Below are 12,476 nucleotides of genomic sequence, written 5' to 3'. Positions count from 1 at the left end.
GCTCTACTCAAAGAACCGTTCAATCATATATTAGCCGCAAGACTCACTGAAGATAGAAAAGAACAAAAAATTAGTTTAGAATTCCTAGGGGGAAAAAAGTCGAGAGTACATGGTAAACTGAAATGCAGTAAACAACATTTAATTTTAACTTTTAATATGACTTCTTTTTCTGGCCCAAAGGAATAGACATTTCAATTATTTTGCTTGTTTGTTTACCACTCATGACAACTCTCCTAGTTAAATGTTCCAAACCTTTTATGGAATGAAAAAGAAAAGCTCTGGGGAATATAACTTCATGCTTGTTCTCAGCTCCATGCTGAATTTCACTTGGTTTAGTCATTTGAGGGTGAGGGAGTGGTTTCCAAGGAAGAGACTAATTCCTTGACTCTAACTTAAAAGGGATAAAAAAATATGTGGACAGAAATTGTCATGTTTAGAGCCTCTTCTAAGAAGGACAATTTGGGAAAATGTGCAAAGAGCCAAGTGTAGAGTGTACATACTTCAGGCAAACTCATCTTCCTTCTCCCTTCACTCATAAGTGGAGAAGATAGCACCCTCTTTTCTGCTAGTCAAAGCATCCACTCTGAGTTTTCACCATAAATTGCTTGTTTTTCTTCTACAAAGAATTAATTTATGATGCTTCTAAACTAAGAAATGATCTACTGATTAAACGCATTACTGATAATTTAAAAACTAGGTGGATTTTTATAATGGCATGTTTCCTGTCCATTCAAATTGAAAAATATTCATTCATTCATTTCACCAATATTTACTGAGCACCTATGATGTGCTGGATACTGTGTATTGATGGTCCAACTGGGAGTCGGCAGACAAGTCCTGTCCAGGTGGAGCTCATGTTCCCAACCAGCTCACTTCTTTCTCAGAAGCAGCAGAAAGTCTTGGGCTAAAAGACCAACCACCTTGATTCTTTTCTGAGATAGTCTTTCATACCTATGAAATTCATTTCTTTTTAAATTCCCATATCTAAACAGAATTTATAGCTGCTTATTTGAATCTAAAGGTTTAAAGAATCCTTGAAATTTTCTTTTTACTTGCTGGGCAAAGCAATAAATGAAAGTGAAAATCTGAGCATGACTCCTAGTCAATGTCAATAAGTTGGCCCAATGAATCTACAGCATTTAAAATTGTTTTTCACTTTTAAAATATGCCAAAGTAAATGTCAGCTTCTTAGCTTTCTGGGAAATATAAATGGGTCAATGTAGCATACTCCCTTGAATGATATTTCTGGTATCCTTTTATAAGGCTATCAACCGGAAATATCTTCAAACCTTAAAAAAAAAAATCAAGAAATTTGATAAACGAAGCTCTAGTAAAGGTGTTTTATCATCTTAGATGATGCCTGGGTTTTGCCATCTTAATTCTTGGGCCTTGTTTCCTGATTAGTAAAATATAGCAAAATTGTAAAATTATATTTATGTGTGTTTTTAAAGTTTTTAAATTTTTTAAAAAATTCAATGATGATTTTAAAATGTCCTGATAATCATAAAAAGTAGATATTTATGGCCATGAAATATTTATTTTAATGATAAATGGAATTCATTTTTATGATAAGAGAAGTTTCACTTAAAATGATTCATATATAGCTTTAAGTACAAATTTATAACAGGCAAAGAATTACCCCTTTGTAATTATAAAAGGTTAATGAAGTTACTCGTAAGAGTTTTTGAAAAGTTGGTGTAGTATCACATATGACACAATTATGGATTTTTGATTAAATTAAAAGAAAATGAGAAAATGGTTGTATAGGATCAAGTTAGTTGAGATCATTATATCTGATTAAACCAATTGGAAACAAAAATCCAAACCACCAAAATTTTAGGATCAGGCTTCATAATTCTGAAAGATATCAAGACCATTTAATTTAGAATAGATGAAATAAATATTGCTTATCACTCAGATGTGGGAAAATAACTATACTGTTCAAACAGGAGGTTTTCAAATAATTAAGAAAGGAGACCTGACTAAAAGAGACATGATTTGTCCTGCGGTTTGTAACTGAAATAGTGCAATACATCAAGGGATTAATATTTCAATAGTCTGTTTGAAAGCTAGAACCAGAAGAGCTGCCCATGAAGATAAGTAGCACAGCGTGTCAGCTTCTTTTTTCCTTAATGCAAAACGTATCGTTTCAAGCATCTCTCACTTACCAGATGGAGTGCAATGAGTCTTGTAATTCCAGAGGGCACAAACTAAATTGTCAGACTTGTGAATTCTATTTTGGAATTTTCCCTTCAGCAGAATTTCTTCTGTTCTTTAAGCTTCTTTAAGTTGATGCAAGTCAAAACTATTATTTTCTTTGCCTTTGGGGATTGGTTCTGTTTACTGACTCTTTTCCCTCAATCTTACCTAAATAGTTATCAATTAACACAAAAAATATACTAAGACATACTATGTGCACACAAAAGTAAAAACAAGATTTTTTTATTGCTTTAAACTGAAATCCTTAATTACCATTTTAATAGATCTGAGAGTTGAATCATCTCTGCATTCTATAAACAAAGTGAAACTAGCATTATAGTTAGAGGGAAACTTTACAAGCACTCTTGTACAAATTTTTATTTAGAAACAAGGATACAAACACTCAAAGAGGTGAAATGATTTAGCTAAAGTTATGTAACTAAAAGTGAAAGTCATGTCTCCTCACTTTAAATCCTGTACAAATTGTCCTTTGGTAAAGAATGATGACTGTGTTCTAGGCACTGTGTTAAGTTTCCATGGATTATTTTATTGAATCTCACATCCAAACTCTGAGGGCTATGTGTTGATTTTTGCAAAAAAAAAAAAAAAAAAAAGGCCTAATTCTCCACCATTCCCTGCATTCACTCTCTTTGCAATGTGACTTGTGGTTCCTCTAAACAAGAGATAGAGTCTATTTCCCTATCACTTGTATCCAGGCAAGTCTTACGACTTGCTTGGAGGAAGAAATTGTAAGATCTGTCGAGACTTTACCTACTTCTCTTTGCTCTCATTTGGAGTCCTTTCAAACTTCCACATGGACAAGCGCAGGCTAGCCTTGCTGGATGACGAGAGATGTGTATCAGTTATCTGCCTTGACCAGTTGACAGTCAGCCAACCTTCAGGAGCAGAGCCTCTAAGTAACTGGCAACTGAACCACAGACACATGAATAAGCCCAGCCAGGACTAGAAGATCCATTCAGTTGAGTCAAGCTCATATTGCTACACATAGAAACATGAGCTAAGTAAATAGTTGTTGTTTTAAGGCAATAAGTTTTGAGGCATTTGTTATGCAACAAAGCTAATGGATAAAGATGGGTATACTATTACTAGGTCCATCTGACTTCACAACCTGTGTTCTTAACCACAGTAAGCCCTTGAGGGCAGAGACAACATTTGGCTTGGTCCACAGGAATCCCCCCACCAGTATGAGGACCACAGTAGGCCTTCAATAACTTTGACTTAAACAATTATATAAGCATATTTTATGCTCTCTAAATTGCCCAACCTCCCAAAAATAATAAACTAAAAGATAGCATAAACTCTGTGGGTCAAAAGAACAAGACAATCCAACAGAAAAGTAGGCAACGGATATAAACAGTTTGTAGAAAAAAGGAATACAAATGGGCAATACACACATGGACATATGCTCATTTTTTTTAAAAAACATTTTTATTGGAGTATAATTGCTTTACAATGGTGTGTTAGTTTCTGCTTTACAACAAAGTGAATCAGTTATACATATACATATGTTCCCATATCTCTTCCCTCTTGCATCTCCCTCCCTCCCACCCTCCCTATCCCACTCTTCTAGCTGGTCACAAAGCACCGAGCTGATCTCCCTGTGCTATGTGACTGCTTCCCACTAGCTATCTATTTTACATTTGGTAGTGTATGTGTACACTACCACTCTCTCACTTTGTCCCAGCTTACCCTTCCCCTCCCCGTGTCCTCAAGTCCATTCTCTAGTAGGTCTGTGACTTTATTCCCATCTTGCCCTTAGGTTCTTCACCACCTTTTTTTTTTTTTAGATTCCATACATATGTGTTAGCATCCGGTATTTGTTTTTCTCTTTCTGACTTACTTCACTCTGTATGACAGACTCTGGGTCCATCCACCTCAATACAAATAACTCAATTTTGTTTCGTATATGGCTGAGTAATATTCCATTGTATATATGTGCCACATCTTCTTTATCCATTCATCTGTCAATGGACACTTAGGTTGCTTCCATGTCCTGGCTATTGTAAATAGAGCTGCAATGAGCATTGTGGTACATGACTCTTTTTGAATTATGGTTTTCTCAGGGTATATGCCCAGTAGTGGGATTGCTGGGTCATATGGTAGTTCTATTTTTAGTTTTTTAAAGAGTCTTCATACTGTTCTCCATAGTGGCTGTATCAATTTACATTCCCACCAACAGGGCAAGAGGGTTCCCTTTTCTCCACACCCTCTTCAGCATTTATTGTTTGTAGATTTTTTGATGATGGCCATTCTGACCGGTATGAGATGATATCATATTGTAGTTTTGATTTGCATTTCTTTAATGATTAATGATGTTGAGCATTCTTTCATGTGTTTGTTGGCAATCTGTATATCTTCTTTGGAGAAATGTCTATTTAGGTTTTCTGCCCACATATGCTCATTTTTGATCATGATTAAATCAATAAAAATGAAGATAAATATCATTTCTATCTATATATACATATCTATCTATCTATCTCTAGAACAAATCAATCCTATTAGGGTTACCCAATGATGATTAGGAAAATTAACAAATAAGAACACATTTTGACAAATTGTTTCATTCTTTATTTCATTACTAAAGTCTTGTATTATTTGTCATTTCTTGTTTGGTAGAGAATGTAAAGTTTTCAGAAAAGCTAAATCATTTATTTCTCAAGAAAGATGATCCTGCATTAAAGTCAGAATATTGGAGGAAGACAGATCACACTACCGTAGAGTTAGTTACTTCCTGACACTGCAATTACTCCTGGCACATATACTTCAGCTGAGCGACCATAGAAGTGAGAAAATTCAAGGTTGGCTCTCAGACAGGCTGCAGCAGCAAATGGTGCTAATAGAAATCATCAAAAAGGAAGATGGTGAGCACCCTCAGGCTGTAGCAGGACGTCAAAAACTGCAAATACACATTTATATTCGAACTCAAGATTTCCTAGCCAATTCATGTATTGTAAGAAAAAAAGTGGAGGGGGGGGCGGCTTTCATTAAAAACAATGATTTGTGCACATTATCTCATTATTCCTCCTTACAGTTCAACAAAGTGAGGATTATTCTTATCTTCATTGGAAAGATGAGAAAACAGAAATTCTGAGTGGTCACACAGCTACTCTGGGGGAGCAGTGGCCAGAAATGAGGACATTTGACTCCAGACCCTCACTCATCACCACTCGCATCTGATGGGCCATTCCATTAGTAGCTGGTCAGTACCCACCCAGAGCTTTCACTGTGAAACACAACCTTCATTCCCCAGGATTGGCAGGGAATTGGGGGCACTCAGCTCAACAGGTACTAGTGTTGGTTTGAGGCCCAGGAATGATTGCTGGTGGGACAGGCAGGAGGATGTATAAGAAGAATCCCAACCATTAAGGTCTATGTGAAGGAAAGGAGAAATGAATGGGCTTGGAACACGTGGGAGACAAAATACGAGAAAGAGGAGAAAAGGTAGGAAGTAAAGCAAAACAAAACAAGCCTCTGCAGTGGATAAAGAGTATGGTGCTGTGAGAGAGAATGAGGAAATCTTTTCTTGACGCCACTGAAAAGGAGAAAGAAGAGAGACGACAAAATGGCGGGTCAAACCCTGTGGCAACTGAGAAGCGACCCCATGGATGTCACCACAAAACCTCCTCTCCCTAGGCAGTGGATGTTGAGCCTTGAACGTGATGTTGGGGTTGATTCTGAGAGTGATCGAGAGCCCTCAGAGGGACCCCCTAAGAATTTCTATCACTTACCAAACTCACATTTAAAATTAAGACCTTACCCTAATGGTATGACAATACCCAGGGTCAATCTATGGCAGTTGATGAAAAACAGGTAAGTTAGAGTAGATTCCCCAACCATAGAGCTCTTTCCTGGAACAGAGATCCTTCACTGGGCTCCACAGACCCCCAAGATATCTATGAAGAGGTTTCAGGGGGTGCAAGGACTTCAGTGGGGTTGGGGAAACTACATCTTTATTTTCACTCACACTTAACTGAAAGTAACGGTTTCCTTCTATAATGAACACAGGCAGGAAATCACAGGAGTGATTTCCATAGGACCTCTGCCTTTGTCACCAAGAGATAACCATCCAGCTTGACGGTCAAGCTATGAAGAGTGGAGAGTACGATGTATTTCCTATTTCAACCAAGAGGAAATTTACACTTATTTTAAAATGCATTTTGAACAGAGATGAGAATCAATGGCTCTAAAACCTGATTCTTCAATGTGAATGTGGAACACGTGACCTGTGACTCCTATCAAAATGCGAATTGTGATTTAGCAGGTCTGGGGTGGGACCTGAGACTCTGCAGGTCTAACAGGCTGGCTCTCAGGTGATTTGGGGACCACACTTTGAGTAACTAGGCTGCAGAGCTGCTTGGATGTAGAGTTTTAAAGATGATGATTCTTATTTAGACAGATAGAACAAGTCCTTTGAGTCCTTTCAGCTATAGAGTCTATGAAGCTTGGTGTGCATTTGACACCTCCTATGATAACATGAAAAGTTATCTCAAAAATATTCTCTTGGTGTTTATTAATTTCTGTGGTTAGGCAAATTGTTCCCACATCTGTGTCTCCATAGCAGTTTGCTGATAGCTGTCTATGGTTTCATTTATCACATGGTATTAATGACTGTAGTACATGCTCCCTGTGCATGTGCTGACCACGCCTTCCTCATCTTTACCTCCAGTGTCTATCAGAGGGTTTGGCAGATATTAAGTTGTAATGCACATTTGGCAGGGAGTTTATTGATGCCATGGTTTCTTTCTCAATCCTTGAACTGTGGGTTCACATTTGCATTTAATTCCCAAAGCAATTTTGGGAGATAAAATATCTTCTGCCTAATTTTCCGCATCACCCAAATACTCCTTTTTACCTGGGGCCTACATGCTTTTTAATTACACTTCCACTTGTCTAATTTAGCCTAAGAGGCCTGTTTGTAATTCAGAACCACAACCAAAGATAGAACTGACACTTCTAGGTGCCTTTCAGTCAAAAGACTTCCTGGCAGAACAATTTGTAGTTATTACAAATGGGGTTGATAGAAAGTTCTGCCACATGTTAGCTAAAGGCATGTAGTGTAAGTTGTGGATGCCCTGAAATGGCCATAAAATAAACTCTGTGTGGTTCTAAATTCCAGGTGTTTGGGTCTTAGCCTTCTTAACAAAGGCCCATACAGGTATGTTCAAGGGCACTGGAACTTTATCTAAACCCAAGTCCACAATCACAGTGGCGAAGGATGGAGCATTTTGAGTAGGTTGCTTATATTTGGCTTGAAAGGGCCAGGCTGGCTTGGATGTATATGTATGTTTCTGAAAACACTTTCAAGCTTTCATTGTGGACACATTCATTCCTTCTTGGGGAAAAGGAGGCAGAGACACATGTTCTGAGATTGTCACCTCGAGTGGCAGTTCTGCCAGCTCTCCTGCTCCACTGGCCCTTCGGGTGGGATTTTCCCACCTATAAGTTCAGCTTGGTCTTCCCTAGTTCCCCGCCAACTTCCTGCTTCAGGGGAAAATCTGTTGCGCAGCTTTCCATGTCCCCATCTGGTGGGATTTGATGTGGTGCTCACCCTCACGTATGCCTCCCAGAACTTTGAGATTGTGTAGCTGTTGCCTGTGATTTCTGCCTCTAATTTCTGAAGCTCAAGCCTCCTTCTTCCCAGAAGGCCTTTCTGGGATGTCTGGGCTTCTTTGTTAATTCACACTCTTAATTCTTGTTTCGGGAATGTTCTGTGAGTACTGGGCTTCCCTCTTATTCTACCATGTCTCTTATGAATTGCCATGTTTCTTTCCTTGGGGAATGGATCTTGCCAGAGGTTGGCACTCTGAGGAAACTTCAGATGATTATGGCCGGATTGCCTCGTCTTTGAAGTAACATTGACCCTGTTAGTCAACTTCAGTCATCTGTGGGAGAACTCCAGGACTTCTAACCCTCAGGCTGCTATTCCTCTGAGCTGTGCTTCTGGATGGCACTTTCCTGGAGCCCCATTCCTCACCATGTACTCCCAGCTCAGCCCCAGAGCCGTCCTTGTGAAAGTACCTCAGATCACATCACTCCTCCGCTCAGAACCCTCCACTGGCTCCCATTGCGCTCTGAGTGGAACACAGAGGCCACAAGGGACCTATAAGACCTGAGAGATCTGTCTCCAGCCCCAGAAGTCCCATCTCTCTGACCTAAGACCCTACAGTCCTCCTCAAACACGGCCACCCTACTGTTCTTCCAACACACAGGCCCATTCCCAACCCAGAGTGTTTGTGTTTGCTAATCCTTCTCCCTGGGAAAATCTTGCCCCACATGTTGGCATGGGCCCATCCTTCTCCTCCTCACTCAAATGCTGGCTTCTCAGTGAGTACCTCTCTGGTTACTCTATGTAAAATTTCAAACCACGCTCCTCATCCTTCCCCCACACCCACTCCCTAGTTTTCCACTTGGGATTGATTTGTTTTTCCTAAGCCCTTATTACCAACTGACATATTTTACCAACTTATTGCGTTTACGCTCTCACCCCCACATCTAGAATGTAAGCTCCATAAAGGCTAGGATTGTAATTTTTATCCTCTACTATTTAAAAGTATTTGCTGAGTGGCTGTCTATTAAGTATTTGTTGACTAGATGAATGAATGAATCAGGGTTTCTTTCTGAGGTGATGAAAATGTTCTAAAATTGGTGATGGCTGTACATATTTATGAATATACATAAACTAAAAACCATTAAACTGTACACTTTAAATACATGAATTGCAAGGAATGTGAAATAAAGCTGTTTAAAAAGAGAGAGGCATGGTATCTCAGCCATCCTAATGCAGGAGTTGGCTTGTGTGTGTTCTGTGCTCTGTGTGAGTAGATGTGAAGTCGTCTGAGAACATTGGCGTGAGATCTGAATTAGGAGGCATCTGAACAATGGTTATAAAGTAGGAGCTCTAGAGTCTGAGGACCAAGTTCAATCCCAACTACTCCATTTTCTGGTTGTGGAAACTTTGGAAAGTCACTACATTTCTCTGTAAGTTTTTAATCTGCGAAATGGGCTGAAAAGAGTACCAAATGCCAGTGTTGTGAGGATTAAATCAGACAATTTCTGCAAATGGTTTAGCACAGCATATGGCCCCATGGGGTGTGTTCAATACACAGTTGCTACTTTAATTTTTATTATTGTTATTATTTTCTGGAGTCCTAGGGATGGGGTACTGAGAAAGGAAGATGGCAGTGGTTGTAGCTCCCAAAGCTATTATCTCCCATTAAAATTCACTTGGATTTTCTCAGGTCTGTCAAGGCAATCCCCGGTTTACACTAAACCTGACCTCTGCCCACATATTCTTTCACTGCTTGATCTTACTTCAGTGGTTCACAAACAAGGCAGCCCATCAAAAGCATATGGAGCTTTTAAAAATAAGTCCTTGAGCCTCACATTTAGGTATAGAGCAGTGGGTCTAAAAGTGTGGGCCTGGGACCAGAAGCATCAGCATCGCCAGCCCTACACAAGGCCTGTTGAATTGGAAATTCAGTGTAGGGCCCAACAATCTGTGTTTTAACCAGCCCTCCAGGTGCATGCTCAAGTCGACACTACCTGACCAAGTGGAATCTGATTTTTGATAAGCTCCTCTTGTGATTTTGACCTGCTCATTTGCATACTGTCATTGGGAACAAGTACTACAATGACAGCAATACCCTGATCCATCTATTACATAGTCTTGACTAAGCCATCCACTGTTTGCAACCTATAAGCAGAAACAGCCTCAGAATTCTCTTATATGGACAGGACTTCAGCAATGAAATGAACAGGTCATGTAAACACCTTTGGGAACCCATTTCCCCTGGGTACACTACTTTAATTTCTGTTAAGCTTACTCACTTGTTTTTGGCACAAGCTTGTTTTCAAGGCTACTTTATCGCTTGATTCATTTAATTTATCTGTCACCAAACATTTTTCATGTCCCTACTCTGTGTCAAGCCATCAACACCAATGCAACGTATGTTGGTGCAGCCACTATGGGAAACAGTATGGAGGTTCCTCAAAAAAGTAAACGTAGACTTGCCATATGATCCAGCAATCCCATTCCTGGGCATATATCTGGACAAAACTATAATTCAAAAAATTACAGGCACCCCTATGCTCATAGCCGATGGCTATTGGCTATTCACCCAAGACATGGAAGCAACCTAAATGTCCACTGACAGATGAATGTATAAAGAAGATGTGGTACATATATACAATGGAATATTACTCAGCCATAAAAAGAATGCAATCACACTATTTACAGCAAAATGGATGGACCTAGAGATTATCATACCAAGTGAAGTAAGTCAGAAAGAGAAAGACAAATACCATATGATATCACTTATATGTGGAATCTAAAATATGACACAGGGACTTCCCTGGTGGTCCAGTGGCTAAGACTTCGTGCTCCCAATGCAGGGGGCCTGGGTTCAATCTCTGGTCAGGGAACTAGATCCCACATGCTGCAACTAAGATTTCGCATGCCACAACTAAGACCCGGCACAGCCAAGTAAATACATAAATGAAAATATTTTTTAAAAAATAAATAAATTAAATAAATAAATAAATAAATAAATAAATAAAATACGACACAAAGGAACCTATCTATGAAACAAAAACCCACTCACAGACATAGAGAACAGACTTGTGGTTGACAAGGAGGGGTGGAGAAGGGGAGGATTGGGAGTTTGGGATTAGCAGATGAAAAGTATTATATAGAGAATGGTTAAACAACGAGGCCCTACTGTATAGCACAGGGAACTATATTCAATATCCTGTGATAAACCATAATGGAAAAGAATTTTAAAAAGAATATATATATATATATATATATATATATGACTGAATCACTTTTCTGTACAACAGAAATTAACACAACATTGTAAATCAACTATATTTCAATTAAAAAAACAATGGATTGTCACATTTCCTGAGAAAACATTTTGGAGGACAAAACTGATCATTCATGGAGATGATGGCATTTCCTTTCATAGGGAGCCTCAGGAATTGGGTAGACAACATTCCATACAGGCCACTTAAATACTGACTTTTCTAAATGTAGGAGAGTGGACTGTACAGTTCTCTTTGTATCACTGCAAAGCTACACTACTACATAAAAAGTGAACATTTATTTGCAGCATGTTCTTAATTTTCTTAAAGATAAGTGTGTAATTATCTTGTATGATTTCAAAAATCCAAAAAAACTACTATAGCCCAAACATGAGTTAGTGAAAATAAAAATAATAAAACATAGCTTCATTGGAGAACAGAGAGGAACTTAGTAAAGATACTGGAATAGTGGGGCTTGTAAAATATCAGTATGGTGGATACTATTTGGCCTATGCAATTTCCATTTCTAAGAAATGATGATTTTGTTGCTTTTTAAAACCAAAGTACTGGGGTTTGATCCTGCTTTTAAGTTAAGCACGTGTTAAATCACATGTCACAATATGGATCTGAGAAATGCCTCTTATCTCCCTCTACAACCTGGCATCAAAATAAGATTATTCAGTCAGGAAGCGAAATGAAAGTGCCAGCCAGACTTGCTGCTGTCTCCTGTTATGTTATCCAAGGGCATCAAAAATTTTCTGTAGAAAAGAGGGCTCCAGCTATAGAAACAGAAATCACATTTTTCAGGCTTACCAGTTTAATGTGTTCTCGCTTCTGGTATTTTTCGCTATAATACTGTTCTTGTCGAAGATTAAGCAGCTGCTGCTGTTGTTTGTCCTTCAAGTCTGTTGACTTTTGGGTCATTTCGGCATCCAGGGCAGCAAGGTCTTGCTCAATTGTTGATGAACCATGGTCAGGGCTGCTGGGTTCTGATCTGCAGAGACACAGAGCTTGACTCACAAAATATGTAGGTCAGAGCAAGGTGGAGGGAGGGCTGCACACCAGAGTCCCTCTTAGAGACTCTGTTTGGAAATAAATATTTCGATAAACCACTTGAGACAGAGGCTGATACCCCAAGGACAAGCTTAGCAGCAGAAGGTCTCCAAACACAGAAAGTAGATGAAATTTGTGCTGCTCTAGAAAGAGGTAGTGGCAGAAAAGGAAAGCCAGGAGGCTGGGGGCCCTGGCAGTGGTGGTGGAAAGAATGACAATCCCCCCTTGGGAAAAACAATGTCTAATAAGGACTTTTTGAGGCTTTTATTTTTTATTTTTTAACGTGGCATGTATAATGTAATTTCCAGCTACATTCCTCCTGTACACTCTGCTGCACTGATGATTCTGTAGGGGGAGTTGAAAAGGTGATGAATTTTGCATCTGAGCAGTGTAGATTGACA

At 39.1% G+C, this 12,476-nt stretch overlaps 1 protein-coding gene across 5 annotated transcripts in view; it reads right to left on the bottom strand.

The window, feature by feature from the left end:
* Positions 1 to 12,476, bottom strand: part of PLCB1 (phospholipase C beta 1) — a 694,419-nt gene that overhangs the window by 87,886 nt on the left and 594,057 nt on the right. For all 5 annotated transcript variants that reach the window (XM_068565592.1, XM_068565593.1, XM_068565595.1 and 2 more), the window contains one exon: positions 11,836 to 12,016. In XM_068565592.1, the coding sequence (XP_068421693.1) occupies positions 11,836 to 12,016 (181 nt within the window). The remainder of the gene's footprint in view (positions 1 to 11,835; positions 12,017 to 12,476) is intronic.

The sequence above is a fragment of the Eschrichtius robustus genome, chromosome 16 (genome assembly GCF_028021215.1).
Source record: "Eschrichtius robustus isolate mEscRob2 chromosome 16, mEscRob2.pri, whole genome shotgun sequence".
NCBI lineage: Eukaryota > Metazoa > Chordata > Mammalia > Artiodactyla > Eschrichtiidae > Eschrichtius > Eschrichtius robustus.
This window is presented reverse-complemented; position numbering and strand designations above follow the sequence as displayed.